This window comes from Leopardus geoffroyi, chromosome D2, assembly GCF_018350155.1.
Source record: "Leopardus geoffroyi isolate Oge1 chromosome D2, O.geoffroyi_Oge1_pat1.0, whole genome shotgun sequence".
NCBI classification, from domain to species: Eukaryota; Metazoa; Chordata; class Mammalia; order Carnivora; family Felidae; genus Leopardus; species Leopardus geoffroyi.
In genome coordinates this window covers 45,612,937-45,631,316 of record NC_059334.1, presented here as the reverse complement: position 1 = coordinate 45,631,316, position 18,380 = coordinate 45,612,937, and the positions used below count along the sequence as shown (strand labels likewise).

Below are 18,380 nucleotides of genomic sequence, written 5' to 3'. Positions count from 1 at the left end.
AAATTGACTCTGTTTTATGACAAAGCCCGAGGGAAAAAGCTGCTTACATTAAGTGAGCTTCTAGTCTGGACAAATAGAGGCAGCCTTGCAATTGGGTCTTCCTAGGAACCACCAGTCAAGTGAAATAATCACAGTTCTCTGGCAATGAGGCTTTGAAGGAACTCCAACTCTGTTCAGTGCTTTCCAGTAACTGCCAGGCTGTCGGTTTTCAAGGCTACCATGGAGCTGGAAAAGGTGGGGGTGGGGCATGGGTGGCACAGAATAGGGTAAGCTAAAAACATCACGAAGCTTGCCATTCTTAACAAGGTTTTGTTTATTGAATGTATTCTACATAAATGATCCCTGGATGGCTGTAAGCCTTTGGTTAAGAATTCTGAAAAAGTTGATGGGAATGCAAGCTGGTGCAGCCACTCTGGAAAACAGTATGGAGGTTCTTCAAAAAATTAAAAATAGAACTACCCTATGACCCAGCAATTGCACTACTAGGCATTTATCCAAGGGATACAGGTATGCTGTTTCGAAGGGGCACATGCACCCCCATGTTTATAGCAGCACTATCAACAAGAGCCAAAGTATGGAAAGAGCCCAAATGTCCATCGATGGATGAATTCATAAAGAAGATGTGGTGTATATGTACAATGGAGTATTACTCGGCAATCAAAAAGAATGAAATCTTGCCATTTGCAACTACGTGGATGGAACTGGAGGGTATTATGCTAAGTGAAATTAGAGAAAGACAAAAATCATATGACTTCACTTCTATGAGGACTTTAATAGACAAAACAGATGAACATAAGGGAAGGGAAACAAAAATAAAACAGGGAGGGGGACAAAACAGAAGAGACTCATAAATATGGAGAACAAACAGAGGTTACTGGAGGGGGGATGGGCTAAATGGGTAAGAGGCACTAAGGAATCTACTTCTGAAATCATTGTTGCCCTATATGCAAACTAATATGGGTGTAAATTTTTAAAAAATAAAAGTATTCTGAAAAATATTCTGACTATATTTTTGCCAGTTTTCTCATTATTTTTATGGAGGAGGGAATTTTTGGAGGTCCCTGCTCCACCAGTTTCTCAGACGTCACTGTTGCTTTTTTTTTTTTTAATTTTTTTTTTAACGTTTATTTTTGAGACAGAGAGAGACAGAGCATGAACGGGGGAGGGGCAGAGAGAGAGGGAGACACAGAATCAGAAGGAGGCTCCAGGCTCCGAGCCATCAGCCCAGAGCCTGACGTGGGGCTCGAACTCACAGACCGTGAGATCGTGACCTGAGCTGAAGTCGGACGCCCAACCGACTGAGCCACCCAGGCACCCCCACTGTTGCTTTTTATAGCACATTTAGAGTTTGTCTGAGGCTGATGTCATACCCTCATTGCACAACACACACAGTAAAGAGAAAGTGAAGGATGGAAGGACTTATTCTAGAACAGCACACTGCAAAGTGATGTTAAGGGAACATAGGGAGTGCTTCTCCAACTCTGTAGTGAAGGACAAATTTGTTTGTTTATTAATCTAATTCATCATTGTATGTTGTCCTACTTCATGTGACTAGTTCACATACAACTTGCCTTGCAAGTTCAACAACCAGAGCCGGTCTCTACCCTGTTCAACAAGAATTGTCTGCTGATCACACTCCTGGAGGTCCAGGCAATGTCAAATTGTTAGGAAAGTTTCTGAATGCTCTGTTTTTTCACTTATCTTGTCACCACGTGGGAATAACAAGGTTTGCAAACCAGTAAACTTTGAGTAGCACTTAACCTGCAAACGATCTTGAATAAGCTAGTACGAGGCCTCCTCGACAACATTTAAAAGTCTATCTGTGTTGGTTTTTCTCTTAAATTCAAGCATCACGGAACTATGTAATGCAGAAAATGCAGATTCCTCATATTCCCAAGGACACAGAGATGAGCACTGTTAATATGTTTGCTATATATAAACTACCAGTTTCTTTTTCCCCCATTCTTACACAAGTATGTGTTTGCTTTACAAAAACGAACTCTTTCTACATATGTATTTTACAACTTATAACTTATTTGGACATGTTCTTATATGGTACGTGCACATTTTCCTCATTCTTGACAGTTATAGGGTATTCCATTTCATATATACATGCAATAATTGCTAACCAGGCCCTATTGGTGGCCATCCAGGCCCAGGTACCATTTTCAAGCTAAGGCATTACAGTCCACTAGAAGTAAGAGGTGTCAACTCTATATTATGCATTGCACCTAATAAGCAGAGCAAAACTTGCCATCCAAGTGATTTTTAAAATTTTTTTTAATGTTTATTTTTGAGAGAGAGAGAGAGAGAGAGAGAGAGAGACAGAGGACAGCATATGAGTGGGAGAGGGGCAGAGAGAGAGGCAGACACAGAATCCGAAGCAGGGTCCAGGCTCTGAGCTGTCAGCACAGAGGCTGAAGCGGGTCTCGAACTCACAGACTGAGAGATCATGGCCTGAGCCGAAGTCAGATGTTTAACCAGCAGAGCCACCCAGATGTCCCAGCCATTTAAGTGATTTCCGACTGGCATCTTAGGGTGTTTCCAGCTCTTACTATTACATACAGGCTGCAAAGAAGCTGTGTTCACCGTCTAGGCATCGGTATGCACCTGTGCACACCTGAAGACTAAGGTCTGGTAAGAGGAACTGCTGTCCAAAGACTGTCCCAGATGACACTGCCACCCACAGTGCTTCCATTGATTTGAGCTTGAGTTTAGACTGGGGGAATTAAAAAGTCTTCAGGAACCAAACCAAGATATAGAATCCAGATCTAACTGAACAGTGGCAGGACATTGGATATTCCTGGGCTGTTCAGAGACTTGTAAAGCCAATTCTCAAAAGAAAGCCAGAAATGTGGCGAGCCAGTGATACCCTCCTTAAAACACCTTTTCTCCTCATTTCTGCTAAGAACGAGGCAAGAGAAATCAGCAATGCCTTTTCTTTACAAATCATTTCCTTTCTTAAATCCCAACTGTGAAGCTAAATGCTGCTTACACACACGTTTAACCTTTAGGGTGCTGACCACTCATGGCGGGAAGAAGGCCAGGTCAGCATTCTTGGTCGCTGCCACCATTCAGGCCTGACCAGTCTCCGGGGAAAGATCCAAACAGCGGCTTCAGCAGCCAATAAGCAGAGGACTCAGTTACTACTTGACCTGATTCTGTGACTGTCCGGCAGAAACACATCTCCATAGTCTCTTTCAGAACGTGAAGCATCTCAAAATGTCTGAGCCTGCCCGGGCTAAACTCGCAATCAGGTTAGTCTATTGTCTTCCCTGAATCCTCTAAGGATTTCTTTGGGAAAACCCAAAGCACGTGTGAGCTGAATTCTGTTCCTCCCTTGGGATGTCCTGAAGGTGAGGACACGTGCTGAGGTGTCTGAAAGCTATATATAGTGTCTGGGGAAATGATCCCTGAAAAAGTATAGCACAGACCCTAACAATTCTTCAAGAGCTCCTGGCTGATGTGAGAAATCTCAGTGTGAGAGCAGCACAGCTGATCAATCATGGGGACCTACTGCCCCCCAGAAGGTGCATATGCCGGCCCCCTGCCCCTGCAGACACTCGGGACATAGGCAGCATTGCCGTCCAAACAGGAATAAACCCAGGGCTCAGTGCACACATTTCACAGCTTTTTATTGAGATTCAGGAAGAGTCCGCTGGAGGCGGGTGCGCTCACTGTCCCAGCTTGCCCAGGCCTTCCGCTGCATGGGTGACAGCGCTTGTGACTGTGTTGGTCACCGTCTCAGTGACTTCCTTCACCGCTTTGTCCCCTGCCTCATGGGCCTTCTTTAAGGCTTCGCCAATGGCTGTCAGGAAGAAAGAGGAATAACGTCCGGTGAGCAAAGTAAACATTTCCAGCTAGCAGGGCCCGCGTCAGCTGGAGTGGCCTGCGGGGATGCGGCGATCCTACTGGACGGTGGCCTGGCCTTGCTGGATTCTGCCCCGATGGGACAGAGGGCAGCGGGGCTCCCGGAGGAACGCATTCAAACGTGGTCTCGGTTCCCTCCACAACTCGCGTTTCCCCAATTCTGAGTGAGGCGGCACCTGCTCCTCCCAAGGGCGCGCTGCCTACTCAGACCTCTTTTCTCTGTCAACTGCCTGCTTGTGTCTTCTGTCGTTTTCATATTGGTCCATCGTTTCTATTTACAAATGTTTTTCCTCCCTTTGTGGTTTTTCTCCTGGCTTGGCTTATCGCATTTTTTTTTTTATTATGGAAAAGTTGCAAGTTTTATATTGCCAGGTCTATCTAATATTTCCTATGTGGCTGTCGGGTTTTCCGTCACAGTTAAAAAGATCCTCTCCTCTCCCATATTATCCCCAATCCACCACCTTCTCTTCTAACATTTTAACGATTTCATGTATCTAATACGTGAGCCCTGGATCCATCTGGAACCTATCATGTTGTAAGGAATGAGGCACTTTTAGTTACACTACAGCACACACACATAAACATTTATGGAAATATACATGTAAATACACAGACAATCTCCTGTCTGAAATGTTTTGTCAGAGCGTGCTGCCACATACTCTTCTGTGACCCCGTCTCCTTAACATCCCACGGAAAGGACTGTCTGGATGGATCTTGTTTTATTAGCAAAGTACAGTCTGTGGCCGCAGATGAGCGTAGATAATTGCATACCAAATGAAAGGATGCAACATCAAGGTCAGGGTTTGACCGGGTTAAGCAAAGAACGGGTTGCTCCCAGCATCTAGCTTCCCTCCTCCCCTGGCCCCAGCCTCAATGATACCTTTCTCTCCGGCCTCCTTGGCGTGTTCCACCACCTCCTTCACCACCTCCTCAACGGCATGAACTAAAAAGATGAGAAGCCCAGAGTGAGCGCAGTGCAAGCCAGCTTCTCCTCAAGGCGGAGCCCAGGACATCTGGATGTCCTGGATGCCGCCCCCCCCCCCCCCCCCCCCCCCCCCGCCAACCTCCCGGTGAGACCAGGCAGCTCACGAGCAGGACCCTCAGCTGCCTTAATTCAGAGACTCCAGCGGGCCTGGCTGCCAGAAGACAAACCTAGGCAGTCAGATGAGAGCACAGGGCCCTCCGTGCCCCTTGGCCTGGCAAGGCCTGGAATGCAGATGAGCAGGCCCTCGTGCCAACGGGGCCCCTGAGGCCAAGGCGGGGCTTGTCTCCCAGGTCACCACACCTCTCAGGTGAGCTGCTGTCCCACCACAGCTCCACTGGGGATGCCAGATCCCGAAGTCTCCTCCAGCCAAACCCGAGCCCCCAGAGCAATTCCTCCAACAGGAGGAACTCTCCCACCACCTCAGAGTTGTCTAAAGTTCGTGCAGCAGTTGCTAAAACTGGAAGATTTTGTAGTCAGAAGAACGGCTTCTAATTTTACCTCCACTCTGCACACTTGGTTCCCTTATCTGTGGAGTGGGGATGATGCCGAACTCGGGGCCAGCGAGATATGCAAGAGAGAGGTCAACCCCAGCTGCAGAGCTAACATACGAAATACAGACATGTTTGCGGCCATGCAAAACCCGAACAGCCAACGCGGACACCAGTTGTTTTTCACAAAACGGCAGGACTAGCTTCCCGCACAGAGCTGCTGGTGCATACGCACCAAAAGGGTTTTGGGGCGCCTGGCTGGCTCAGTCAGAAGAGCACGTGACTCTTGATCTTGGAGTCATGAGTTCGAGCCCCATGCTGGGTGTAGAGATTACTTAAAAATAAAGTCTTCAGGGGTGACTGGCAGGCTCAGTCGTTTAAGCATCTGACTCTTGATTTCGTCACAGGTTCACGAGTTCGGGCTCCATGTTGGGTTCTGTGCTGACAGTGCAGAGCCTGCTTGGGATTCTCTGTCTCCTTCTCTCTCTGCCCCTCCTCTGCACTCTCTCTTTCTCTCAAAATAAATAAACATTTAAAATATATAAAATAAAATCTTTATTTAAGAAAAGGGTTTCTGGGGACTTTGAAGAATTTGAAAACGTCCTTTGTATAAACCCAGGGGGCTGACTTTGAACAGAATCAGACTTGGTGGTTTCTTAGTAAAGAAATCTTTGAGGCATTAAAGTGATGCTAAAAATAAAAACCCATTTTCTTGTTTCTGTATAGGACATTCAAAACAGGCTGCTTTGATATGGAAGGACTCCCGGGTTTCCAGAGGGGAGGATTCTAGCCACTTGAGGCTCACCCAGCACCTGGGCTCCCTTTTTGCTCCCAGGGACCTCCTCTGAGCTGTGTCCCTCCTGCCTCACAGACCCCAGAAATGAGTCCGACCGAGGGAGGCCTGTTTGGGGGCAATGGACCCCTCATGACTCCACCCAAGCTGCCCTCTTCAGCTTCCACACCCCTCACTTCCTTTCTGTCCTTGTGGGATTGATGTGTTCCTCAAGGGGCCAAGGCCTGCCCCCAGTCTGCTGGGATCAGCTTCCAACAGGCCCCATCGAGTCTGTCCCCACTGTCCCCCTACCCCTCCAGCCTAGGGAGAAGGGCCAGGTGGAAACGAGCCTCTGGGTCCTTACCAGCTTCTTCGGTGGCCTTCTCGGTGCGGTGGGCCAGGCCCTCAGCAGCAAGTTTCCCCAGACCTCCCAGCATTGTGCGGTGACAGGTGGCAAACCAAGCAGGATGCTGCGGTCTGGATCAGCGTGCTTTTATAGATGCCTCTGATGCCTGCCTGGGCTCTGGGGCAGGAGCCCCCGCCCCAGCCAGGTAGGAGATCAGGTGGTGAGTCAGCGCAGGCGGCGGCAGGAAGACGAGGCTGGGTGGGGCTGCCCCAGTGCCGTGACTGCAGCCCTGCCCCTCTGGCAGTATGAGACCCTGACACCCGGTACTTGGGGACCCTCTGAGGGGCAGGGACAGGAGCAGGGCTGAGCCTGGAAAGGAGGCCTGACTGCCCTGGGAGATGACAGGCCCTTGGGGACAGCAGCCCTTCCAGTCCCCTGGGCTTCAACCTTCCCATAGCCTGGGCACTGCTGTGTATCCAGACAGGGCCTAGGACTTCCAGCCTGCTATCCAGGATCCTTAGGGTGCCCCAAGTCAGGGGCTTGGGGGTCTGTGGGCCTGGGGACCTGGACGGTCCCTCAGGCCAGGGGCACAAGTGGAATGGGCACCACTGACCTCCCCATTCCCAAGGACTTCAGCTCTGCAGTGTCTCTGCAGCTTTCATTGGAAATTTGAGGGGCAGGGGAAGGGGGCTTCATGGTGGTACCTTGCCTAAGGCTGAGGAGGACGTTGCGTTAACCGGAAACCCAGTCATCCTGGCTTGCAGTCAGCTGCTTCTCACTCACAGGAGCAACTGAACCCCTGCGCGGCCCCATTCAGGGGCAGGCAGCACAGGAGAGAGCCCAGCACCCCTGCACCTCAGGGCCCGGCTTCTCGGAGAGGTCCTGTGAGGCCAGCAGTGTCCCCCAGGAGGTCCTACAGGAATAGCTGGAGGACCCCAGCACCAGTAGGGGAGGTACATCTGGCCCTGGCCAGGATTCCCAGAAAGCCACTCTACAGGCCCCTGATGCATCACATGCTTAAGGGGCCAGGCTGCCTCCCTAGTTACTCAGGTTGAAGAGTGATGCCTCAAGCCACGTGTCACATGCCGCTTCCCTTACTCACCAGCCCAAACTTGAGCCTCAGTTTCCTCATCTATAAAATGGGGACAGCCACACCTTCCTGGCGATGTCACTGATAGAGGGATCAAGTGTGCAAGTTCTTGGTAAACTTCTGTTCCCTCCCTCTTGTCACTGTGCTAGAGAGGGGCTGTTCGGGAGTGAGCCCTGACCGACCAGTAGCGGGGGCAGAGGGCCGGGGACTATGACCCCAGTGGCCAGGAGTCATGGAAGAAGTCCTCCCAAGTCCTTGTTCATGCCATCCAGGCCAAAGGCAGGAGTCTGAGGCTGCCTGCCCCCATGCCTCTTCTCTCAGCCTGTACAGATGCCCAGGAGGGTGTGGTGAACCCTAATTAGTGTTTACCCGACTCCAGGCCCTCACCGCCTGGGTCCTACAGGGCTGAGGCCCTCCCACATTCCTGATTGGTATTAGGAAGCCCCAAGCTGTGGCCGGCCCCCATGGCGGGGGGCGGGGGGGCAGGCAGTGGGTGCTGTGGCAGCAGAAACTCTGGGTTACAGGGCCACGCACACCATTCTTCACTGGCAGGAGTGGTCGGTTATTAAACCGTCTTTGAGAGAAAGAACACAATAATACTACTCTTGCAACTATTACAGATGGCTATGTGTGACCCTGTGGACTCAGAAGAGGCTGTGAAGTGAGGGGCTCTGGAGCTTAAGCAGGTCCAGAAGACTGTTCTCCCCTCAGCACAGGCGAATTCCAGAGTCTTCTGCTCAGGGCAGTGCTGCCAAGGGTGGGGGACTTTGGGGACACAGTTGGGGGGAGTTAGGCTGAGAGGCCCACAGGGATCTCCCTGGACCCAACAAAGCTCTTTCCCTGTTTCCTCTGAGGTGGTGTGTGTCCCCCAGCCCCACAGGGTCCCTCGCCGTGCTTGTTCCCCTGACAGGATGGTGGTGTCATCCAGTGTTTCCGGGACAGATTCCAGACCCCACAGACCCCTCCACACCAGTTCCCATCCTGGGATACTGTTCTCCCTCTCCTCTGGAGCTCACTAGCCCCTCAATAGGTCCTTGCTAGGACTCAGTCTTTCCGCAGGACTCCGGTCCCAGGGCTAGTCCAGAGCCCCACCCAGTACAGCCTCTGGATATGCTTTTCTTCCACTGTTGGCTACTATTGCCCTTACCACATCACCCTCCCTGCCCGTGAGCCCCTGCCCCTCCTCCCCTGCTGCACTGCCCTGGGAGGAGCACCCTGGCTCCAGTGACAACATATTGTGGCCCCAGATCTCTGGGCAAGACTGGGTCCAGACAAAGATCCCAAATGCCCAGCAAGGGGAAAGCGAGGGGCCTCGCCAAGCTGCCTAGGACCAGATGAGGGGACCCCTGACCTTGGTGCTCTGGCCCAGGGTGATCCCCTTTGGCCTTCCAGCTCCTGCTGTGACCAGCTTCCTGTTCTCTCAGCCCCGCCTGTGGATCACTGAGGGTGGTCTTCTTTCCAGGCAAAGAAACCCAAGACAGCCCAAGACCCTCCTAACCAGGGATGGATCCAGATGTGAGGGGCTGGGCTCCAGTGACTCCCGCAGGGAACATTACTGCCTGGATGAGTTGAAGATGACTCAGGTGGGAACCATCCCATCTTAGAAGAGGCCTGGCTCACCCTGCACCCCAGCAGAGCAGCCCTTGAACACAGGCACCTGTCCTGAGACAGAAAATCAAGTCCAGCCCCTGGGGCAGGACCATCAGGCCTTCAGAGGAGCCAACTAATCCTCCAAGTGGAATTTGTGCAACAACCCAGTTTGGCAAAGGATCAACTGGCTGCATCATCAAGTCACGGTGAGCCAATTTCTCATATGACAATTTGCCAACTTGGCAATTACCAGTTCTGAAAAATAAAAATAAAAAATGTTTATTTTAAGTGTTCAAATACTCAGGGCTGTCTTACGTCTAAAGCGATAACTTCTTGTGTGATCTGAACTATGGTTGCCTATCCTCCTTCCACTTTCTCCTCCTTCTGCTTCAGGGATTTGAGCTCACAGTATATACTGAGCCCACATACCCTGCACACACCAACCCCTCCCAGCCACAGGGAACCAAATCCTGACTCCTGGAGATGTTTTGTGGTCCCTCGGCATGTCAACATCACACATCCTTGGATGTCAGTCAGGATTCTGTTGGAAATCAGAGGGCACATCAAAGGGGTACCTAAGGAAGGGACTGTTCACAAAGCTGTGGGGAGACTTAAGAGAACCAATAAAGGATGGCAAGGTGCCCGGAGACCAGTCATGGTGACAGTTGTCACCACCCTGGGCCTGGAGGGGTAAGGGTAAGGAGCAAGGCCATACAGATGCCAAGGAGAGTTGTGGCTTTACAAGAAGGTCATTCGACAGGAGCAGCAGCAGAGGAACCCAGCCACTGCCAAACCACGTCAAGCAAGGAGGGTACATGGGGAACAAATACCTCTCCTCTCCCTCTGTGACCTAGCCATGTGTCGCCCATTGGCTGAACCCAACTGGGACTGAGGGCAAGGGAGCCCTGGTGATGCAGTTCAGGAGGACAGGTTCCTGGGGCGAGGGCAGGGAGGAGCAGGCAGACAGTGGATATGGATTCTCTGTAAACAGAATACCAGCTCAGCCTGCCAGACTGCCATGTCTGGAGGCAACAGGGCAGCAGCTTAATTCTAAATAGTCCCATTTCTCCTTCTTGAAACCATATGAAGGAGGAGAGGGGGAAGGAGGAGGAGGAGGAGGAGGGGGAGGAGGAAGAGGAAGGCACCCCATCATCAACACACACATCAAATTTCTCTTCAGAGAAGCTGGGAAACCATGCAAATCCAGGAGCAGGTGCGACCAGCAGAACCAATGTGGGAAGGCAGGCAAGTGCAGAAGAGTGGGAGAGACCCGGGGAGTGGGGGTGGTCTCAGGTGTTGAATGAGAACTCTTCGGGACAGAACTAAGAACCTGAGCAGGTGAAGGAGGAAGGAGAAGATGCCCAAGGAACTCCAGAGGTGTCAGACATAAGACCACCACCTTCCAAGAGTGAAGAGAGCCTTTGAGGAAACAAGGGCTAAACAAACCCCTGGAGGCTGCAACTGGGAAAAGAGAAGGCTGCCCGTAGAATCTTCTAAAAGTCAGTTTGGTTCTAAGAGGCAGAGGGGTGGAGGGGTCGCTGCTACACAGGTGAGTACAGCACTTAACATGAAAAAGGGGCAGGCTCCTGAGCAGAGGAGTCTGGGTGAATCCCCTGCCCCTACCCCCAACCCAGACTCCCACTGCCATCTAGGAAATGCCATTTCAGATTTGAACTTCAGATTCCTGACAGCCTCCAGCGTCAGGAATACAAGGGTTTTACGATTAATAGGGTAGTTTCTCTCTTCCAACTCAGTGTTAATTGAGTTACAAAAGTAATATAGTTTTCCTGTCTTCCTCACCCAGACTCCCCTGACGGGGGTGTTCACATCTCACACAACCACAATACAACAATCAGAAGCTGGGAATTAACATTAGCATATTTAGCTAAATTAAAATCTAAATTTAGTCAATTTTAACTAAATAAATTAAAATTATTTCAATAATAATTTTAAAAGTTTTTATTTTAACTTTTTAACATTTTTAAAATAGAAAATGCCAGGGTGCCTGAGTGGCTCAGTCGGTTGAGCATCTGACTTCAGCTCAGGACATGATCTCGTGGTTCATGTGTTCGAGTCCCGCATCAGGCTCTGTGCTGACAGCTCGGACCCTGGAGCCTTCAGATTCTGTGTCTCCCTTTCTCTCTGTCCCTCCCCCCTCACGCTCTCTCTATCTCTCTCTCTCAAAAATAAAATAAACCCTAAAAAAAATTAAAAAAAAATTTTTTTTAACGTTTATTTATTTTTGAGACAGAAAGAGACAAAGCATGAATGGGGGAGGGTCAGAGAGAGGAAGACACAGAATCTGAAACAGGCTCCAGGCTCTGAGCTGTCAGCCCAGAGCCTGACGCGGGGCTCGAACTCACGGACCGCGAGATCATGACCTGAGCCGAAGTCGGCCGCTTAACCAACTGAGCCACCCAGGCGCCCCCAAAAATTTTAAATATTAAATGCCACACACAAAAATAGAACACAATGAATCTTCATGGATACATTGCAATAACCCAAGAGGCCTAGCTATAACAATTATGAGCTCAGACCCCAAGTCTTCCTAGTCCATCTGTAAATATTTTATTCTTGAGGAACCTTCTATTTTTTTTAATGTTTATTTATTTTTGAGAGAGAGAGAGAGAATGAGTGGGGGAGAAGCAGAGAGAGAGGGAGACACAGAATCTGAAGCAGGCTCCAGGATCTGAGCTGTCAGCACAGAGCCCGACACAGGACTCAAACTCATGAGCCGTATGAGCCGTGAGATCATGACCTGAATTGAAGTCAGGCGCTTAACCAACTGAGCCACCCAGGCGCCATGAGGAACCTTCTAGCAGACTAATTCCAACCAAGTAACAGATAGCAAAACATGTTTTAGCAACAGGAATAGCAGAGAGCTTATAATATTTTCAGTTGCAGATCTAAGAGAAAACAAAGGTGTGGCTCAGGGTAGAGGAATGGAATGTAAATGCTTTCAAAAAGTAGAAACTAGAGGGGCACCTGGGTGGCTCAGTTGGTTGAGCGCCCGACTTCGGCTCAGGTCATGATCTTGCTGTCCATGAGTTCGAGCTCCACATCAGGCTCTGTGCTGACAAGCTCAGAGCCTGGAGCCTGCTTCAGATTCTGTGTCTCCCTCTCTCTCTGCGTCTCTTCCGCTCATGCTCTGTCTCTCTCTCTGCCAATAATAAATAAACACTAAAAAAAAAAAAAAAAAATTTACAAAAAGTAGAAACTAGAATGAGACAAATAACCAAAAAAGAGAGAGAAAGAGAAAAAGAGAGAAGGGGGTTGAAAGCAGAAAATAGAAAACTGCTCCTTGTCTCTCATAAAATTTGCAATTCGACAGGAATCAGAGCTGAGAAGTCAAGTGGAACCAAAATGGAACCTGCCCTTGTCTCTCTTTTTAGTGACCTTGCGTTTAGCTAGTTGAGGAAGTAGAACCTGGAGAATCAGGAATCGTTTGGAGGAACTGCTAATGGAAGAATTGCTCTTTGGATCCTTGACCAGGACCCAAAGGTAGAGTGGCCACAGTCTGGGCTCAACTAGTTTCATGACCCTCATGGAGACAGGCCTGGGCTCATATAGGCTCCCATGGGCTCCCCTGGTGTTGCACCCACTGTGTCCCAGACATGTAGCAAAACCAAGCCCAAACTGGCCTTCCCCCCATTCCCACGGTTTGCAATGTTGGGAAGAACAGGGCACATAGAAACAGGCATTTGCATGGTGCATGGGACATCAGGAGTGTGGAAGGGGCTGCACCAAAGAGACGGCACCCAGGGTTCATCTGACAATATGCAAACTCATTGTTATCTGGTAGGAGAACCAAAGGAGGTCAGGCGTGTGTTCATTTAGCAGATGTTGCCAGAGCACCATTCTAGGCACTGGCGTGCACTCATCAGTAGAAGGGACTTGGTTGCAGCCCCAAGGACAACCATCAGAGAAGCATACTGGAAGGGTCTCGTTAGAATAACTGTGGAAAAGGAGGACAAGGTGTGAGACTGTATCAGTGGTTGCTGGACCCATCCTGAGTGTGTGTGTGTGTTGGAGGATGGACAAGGGAACTGAGACCTGAAGAATGAAAAAGTAGGAGCTCTAGACAAGAATGGTTAATGGAGGAGGACAGAGAGTGGTATAGGCAGTAAAAACAGCACATGCAAAGACCCTGTGGTGAGCAGCAACATGATGTCAAGGGAAATGGAAAAGGGCCAATGTGGCTGAGGCAGAGAGGGCCAGGGTGTTGAGAGAGGAGGCTGGGGAGGCGGGTGAGGCCAGCCAGTGCAGGATGCTGGCTGGCATCCAGGTAACATGGGGATGACAAGCTTTTGTTTGTAAGAGAAAACCTGATTCACAGTGGCTCAAACAATGAGGGAAACTGCATCCTCTTGCTAGCATGGCAGGCTGAAAGACTGGTTAGTTTAGGGAATGAATAAAGTTGTGTTTTCCTTAGGCTTGTTTCTCCTATGGTTACATGTGGCTGGCACAGTTCTAAGCATCATTTCCAGCCACAAAAATGTCCGGTGGAAGAGGGGGGACTGTTTCTTCTCTTGTCTGTCTTTTTTTGAGGATGGAGAATATTTCCTAGAAGCTCCCAGGCCCTCAGATGTGACCTCCCTTCTCCTTGGCCAGAGCTGGGCCCCACACCCATCTCTAAGGCAATCTCCTGGGGAGTGCAGGATGAAAAGGGGTTGCTGGACCCACGGGGATTTCTCTCTGAGTCACCAGGGGAAGGACTCACACCAGAAAATATGTGTGGGCTCTGCCACCCCAGCCCATCGGGTCTCCCCCAAGCTGTGCACCCCCCTCCCCAGGTGGTCTCTCCTGACCCCGGCATTCACTTCTTGGAGGCAGGGGCCCCTGGAGATGCTGGAAGTGCCCTCACACTACCCAGGTGTCTCTTTGAGGACCTTCTCTTTGGACCAGAGGGAGCAGCCTTGGCCCATTTTGCAGATCAAGCGAGGCCTTCTTTCCGGTACAGTCAGTAATAAGGAAACAAGAATGGAAGCTGGTTTGGCCCCCGGGTGAGGATGGGAGACACTGACGGGGAGCGGGAGAAGATCTGTGGCCGGCCTGGGAGGGTTCTCAGGTTGGAGAAGAGAAAGGTCGCTGGAGCAGAGCTCCACCCACAGGGACACCTGGGCCTGGGCGGGGCGCCACACGACGACACTGCTCCCTGCTGGCGGCCGTGCGAAGCCTCCCATGAAGCCGGCCTCGTGTCCACGCGTGAGGGGAGACTACTCTTTTCTCTCTTATCTGCCCAGAATTGGGACGTGTAATTAGTATCTTTGAATGGAAACGGCTTGGCTACGTACGTGCTCGTCCAGAGAGAATAAGATCCTCACGGGTGGAGGGAATAACGTGAGCAAAGGCTCGGAGGTGGGGAAGGGGAACGCGGTGTGGCAGGGGGTCCGGATGGAGGGGGCCGCCAGCACCAGGCGCCAGGGCTGGGCCTTATCCTGTGGCAACTGTGAGTCACCCTGCAGCGGGGCGTACCGGGGCTGGTGTCGCGTGCGTGGACACGTGCTGGGGGGGGGGGGGGAGGGACTAAGTTTGCGGGAAGTCTCGTCCCTCTAGGGGCCCTGTGGCACGAAAGGGCCGGCCTCCATCCTGGAACAGAAAGTCCTGGTACGTCCAAGCAGGAAGGGGTGCTCGCGGGAGGGGTCGCGCGCGCACGTACACCGTCCTGTAGCCCACTGCAAGCCCACGTGCACCGCCCCCCGCGCCGCTGTTCCTCCCCCAGGGGGCGTGTCGTGGGCGGGGCTACTCTCGGCTGCAGCTCCGAACCAGCTCCAGTCCAGCCGCTGGGTGCGGCGCCTCCCGGCGTGTCCTAGCCTTCTGGGTCCTGCCCGATGACTCACCGCCGGGTGGGGCAGGCACACAAACACCCCGCGGGCGGGGACCGGGGTGCGGCGAGGGCTTTAAGTGCTGCTCCTGCGACTCTGCGTCGTCCCCAGAGGTCCCGCCACCTGAGGTCCTCACAGGATCCCAGCGAGGGAGCCCCGGTGCTCGCAGCCTCCAGGCACAGCTAGCGGGGAGAAGTTCCCGAAGCCCAGCCCTTGGAGCCCCTATTCCCCTGCCCTGAGCTGAGCCCCTCAAGCATCTAGGGACCGAGTATCCCCTCCTAGGAGGCGCGGGGTTCCTGGAGCTGAGGGAGCGATTTGGGAACGGGGACCAGGTGGCTCCTGAACAGAGCGGGAGGCACACATACCTCATTGAACTTCGTATAAGGGAGCGTCTGGATTTGCGGTTGAGACCATGGGAAAAGAATTCTTGGACAGTTCGTCTGGGTTTCCGAATTTGGAATGCCAGAACTCTGGATGTCGGGGCTGGGTTTCTGCACACTGTGCAGGGCGGGGGCGAGAGAGGGCTGGGCCCGGCTTGTGGGGAGGAATGAAGTGGACAGGAGGTAGGAACATGTGCTTTAATAAGGCAGCAGGCCAAGGGCCCGCCAAAGCCCAGGGGCTGGAAGGCAGTCACCCATGTCTCCCTTCTGTCGTTATATGAGGCCTAATTTTTTCCCAAAACCTGAGAAAGTCTCAGAGGCCTGGTTAGCAGTCTTGTCGATGGTTTCCTGGGTGGCCTTGGCCACCTGGTCCATGGCTGGGGAAGGAAAGGAGAAAGCAGGTGAGGGCCAGGCCCTGGGAACCAGAGTCTTCTAGGGTTAGCCTGGCCTGGGTCTCCATCCCCAGGAAGCAATGTGGGCAGAGGGGCTTCAGAGTGGAGGGTATGTCTGGCTGAGGGCTGAATAGGGTGGGGAGTGTTCTGGGGCTGCCCGCCCTCCTGCCCACCAGCCCCACCAGACCTTTCTGCCCTGCTTCTGTAGCTTGGTCCACCACTTGCTGGGCCGATGATCCTGCCGCAGTCACTGGAACAGAGAGATGTGGCCCTTAGCCCCTATTGAGACACTGCCAACCACAGGGGCCCCACCATTGCCACCTCTATCTGTTCTCTAGAGTAGTGTGTCCTACAGGCCCAAGGGATGAATGCCATCAAAGTCAAGTCCTCTGACTAAAAAGTCCTGTGCCAGTGAGGCATAGGGGCCCTTTCCATGCCTCTGGGGTATTCTTGTTTATTTATAACTCTAGGCTCCTCCCCTCTGGCCTGCTTCTCTCTTCATCTCCAGGATTGCAGAGAAAACATCCCAACAGAGGCTGGAGCTGGCATCTGGGTTGTGGCTGCTCCTGGGCACGGCCCGGGAAGAACCCTGTCCCTCTTTCACAATTTCTCCCCCCAGAAGCCTGGCCCAGATGCCTGAATTCCCACCTCCAGTGCACCGGGGGCCCCACCCTTGCAAGGCCCTTTCACCACTGCTTCTCTCCCATGCCTCTCCCCAGAAGGCACACAAACAATGATGCTGGTGCCTCTGTGGGCATGCAACTTAAGGCATTAGGAAATGAAGTCCAGAAAGGAGGTGACACTTCCAAAGTCAGGCCATCTCCCCTGGACCAGAGTTTGTGCCTGTGGTGAACAGGGCTTCCAGGGGCTCAAGTGGGTCCCACCTGCTAGGGGAGCAGACAAGTGGCTCCAGCCTCCAGAGACCTGACTCATCCTTGCAACTGAACCGGAAAGAAGCTGCTTTTACTCAGACCCTGGGTCAGGGAGGTGTAGGGGGGTCAGGCAGGCCCCGGGACTGCGGCTCACAGAGGCTCCCGTGGGTCCTTATATGACAGAACCAGTCGGGGCCACAGAGAAGGAGCTTTTGCACCCAATTTACAGATGGGGAAAGTGTGGCCCAGAAGGAAGGGTCTTGTAGACAGGCTTCCTGGTAGCATTTTAGTTTCAGGGGAGCAACTGTGGGCATTCCCTGGGGCACTGATGAAGGAGGGGATTAGTTTGGGTGTTGTCTGTTCGTTGGGATATGTGCAGCACAAATTGGGAGCTGGAGTCCCAGGGGAGGCCGAGCTGGGCTGGAAAAGCCACAGCTGGTGGGCCTTAGGGCAGGGGTCTCCACACATTTCCTAACCCCAGTCCACCCTATGCCACCCCAGCTGTGTAATCTCAGGTCCCAGGAGGAAAGAGCTGGAGGTGGAGAAGCAAGGCTGGGGACCTACCTTCTGAGGTGAGGGGTGAGAAGGCCCTCTGGGTGAGGACTTAGAAGGAAATGATTTTTTTTCGGTAGGACGGGGGAGGTAGGGGAACTCAAAGCTGGGTGGTGGCAGGAGGAGCCCCTTCTGCCATCCCCTCCGGTCCAGTGCGCCTCTGAGACCCCAGCGAGCAGAGATGGATCTCTCGGTGCACGGGGTGCGAAGTGCGCTCTCTCCGTGGACCTTCACCCTCCCCTAAGGACCGAGGTGGGGCTCCTCACGATCGGGGTGTGGCCGCTCCCCTCCCGCGCAGTCTCTTTATATTGGCTCCTGGCAATGCCCACATCGGCCCCGAACTCCTGGGGCACCAATGTTTCCCCACCTCCCTCAAGGCATCATCCCTTGGGCTGGGCGGGGTGGGCGTCCTGCCGGATCCCTGCATCTCAAGGGAGGGCCCTCAGGACCCGGAGCGGCCCACCGACTTTCGGGATGCATAACCCAGGACTTCTGCCTCCGTGAGTCCCTGCAAGTGCCCCGGGTCGCAGCACTGTCCTCACCTGCTTCCTGGGCCGCCCCCTGCACTTGCTGCTTCAGGTCCTGCAAGCTCTTGCTGGCCATGACTGCCGGGGGTCTGCGAGGTCGTCAAGGATAGCTGCAGCGAAGTTGGATCCTGTTCACCTTGGCTGCGACCGAAGCTCCAGCTCTGGTTTTTAAGGCGCCCCAGGGCTGTCCCGCCCCGCGCGGGGCGGGGAAGAGGGGGCGCGGGGCGTTTCCCAGCAGACGGGCCCCGGGGACTGACTGGGCCCTGCTCCAGCCTCCACGGACGGAGAACACATCCTGGCCTCAGGCCGGCCGTGGTGGGAAGGCGGTGCGGGGTCTGAAGAGGGGCACGGGGCTGCAGGGGGTGGGGGTTGGATCAGGGGTCCACAGAGGGGCAGGAGTGGAAGGGGGCGCACACACCAACAGCCTCCACATCGGCCCGACTCCTTGTCCCTAACCGTGAGGATCCGGTGGGTGCTGGGTGAGCGCCAGGTCAGAATCTCAAGGCTGGAATTGACATTAATAATAGCAGCTGCCTTTTATTGAGCATTTACCTTGTGCCAGGCTCTGCCCTCAGGCTTTTCAGCCTCTTGTATAATCTTTGTAACAACTTGGTGAAATGAGTTCATGAACTCACCTGGCAGGGACTCGAATCCACGTGGGTGGGCTGTAAACCCTAGGGCCCTGACAACA

General features: G+C 52.7%; 2 protein-coding genes across 2 annotated transcripts; both read right to left on the bottom strand.

Moving 5' to 3' along the window:
• Positions 1-3,618: 3,618 nt before the first annotated feature.
• FAM25A (family with sequence similarity 25 member A) lies at positions 3,619-8,689 on the bottom strand. Its single transcript, XM_045437924.1, has 3 exons — positions 6,480-8,689; positions 4,751-4,813; positions 3,619-3,808 (listed from the first exon to the last, which is right to left on the bottom strand). The coding sequence occupies exons 1-3, from the start codon at positions 6,550-6,552 to the stop codon at positions 3,675-3,677; spliced, it is 270 nt and encodes an 89-aa protein (XP_045293880.1). The 5' UTR covers positions 6,553-8,689; the 3' UTR covers positions 3,619-3,674.
• A 6,841-nt stretch (positions 8,690-15,530) lies between these two features.
• Positions 15,531-17,848, bottom strand: ADIRF (adipogenesis regulatory factor). The gene is made up of 3 exons (XM_045437923.1): positions 17,705-17,848; positions 15,926-15,988; positions 15,531-15,723 (listed from the first exon to the last, which is right to left on the bottom strand). Exons 1-3 carry the CDS (start codon positions 17,763-17,765, stop codon positions 15,620-15,622), a joined length of 228 nt encoding a protein of 75 aa, XP_045293879.1. The 5' UTR covers positions 17,766-17,848; the 3' UTR covers positions 15,531-15,619.
• Positions 17,849-18,380: the final 532 nt, after the last annotated feature.

What these genes read in the sequence shown, in the direction of transcription:
- FAM25A (XM_045437924.1), bottom strand. Translation starts at nt 6,552, where the DNA reads ATGCTGGGAGGTCTGGGGAAACTTGCTGCTGAGGGCCTGGCCCACCGC. An exon ending in GAAGGCCACCGAAGAAGCTG is followed by an intron (nt 4,814 to 6,479) that starts GTAAGGACCCAG and finishes TCATCTTTTTAG; the next exon opens with TTCATGCCGTTGAGGAGGTG. An exon ending in CAAGGAGGCCGGAGAGAAAG is followed by an intron (nt 3,809 to 4,750) that starts GTATCATTGAGG and finishes TCTTCCTGACAG; the next exon opens with CCATTGGCGAAGCCTTAAAG.
- ADIRF (XM_045437923.1), bottom strand. Translation starts at nt 17,765, where the DNA reads ATGGCCAGCAAGAGCTTGCAGGACCTGAAGCAGCAAGTGCAGGGGGCG. An exon ending in GGGGGCGGCCCAGGAAGCAG is followed by an intron (nt 15,989 to 17,704) that starts GTGAGGACAGTG and finishes TCTCTGTTCCAG; the next exon opens with TGACTGCGGCAGGATCATCG. An exon ending in TACAGAAGCAGGGCAGAAAG is followed by an intron (nt 15,724 to 15,925) that starts GTCTGGTGGGGC and finishes TTCCTTCCCCAG; the next exon opens with CCATGGACCAGGTGGCCAAG.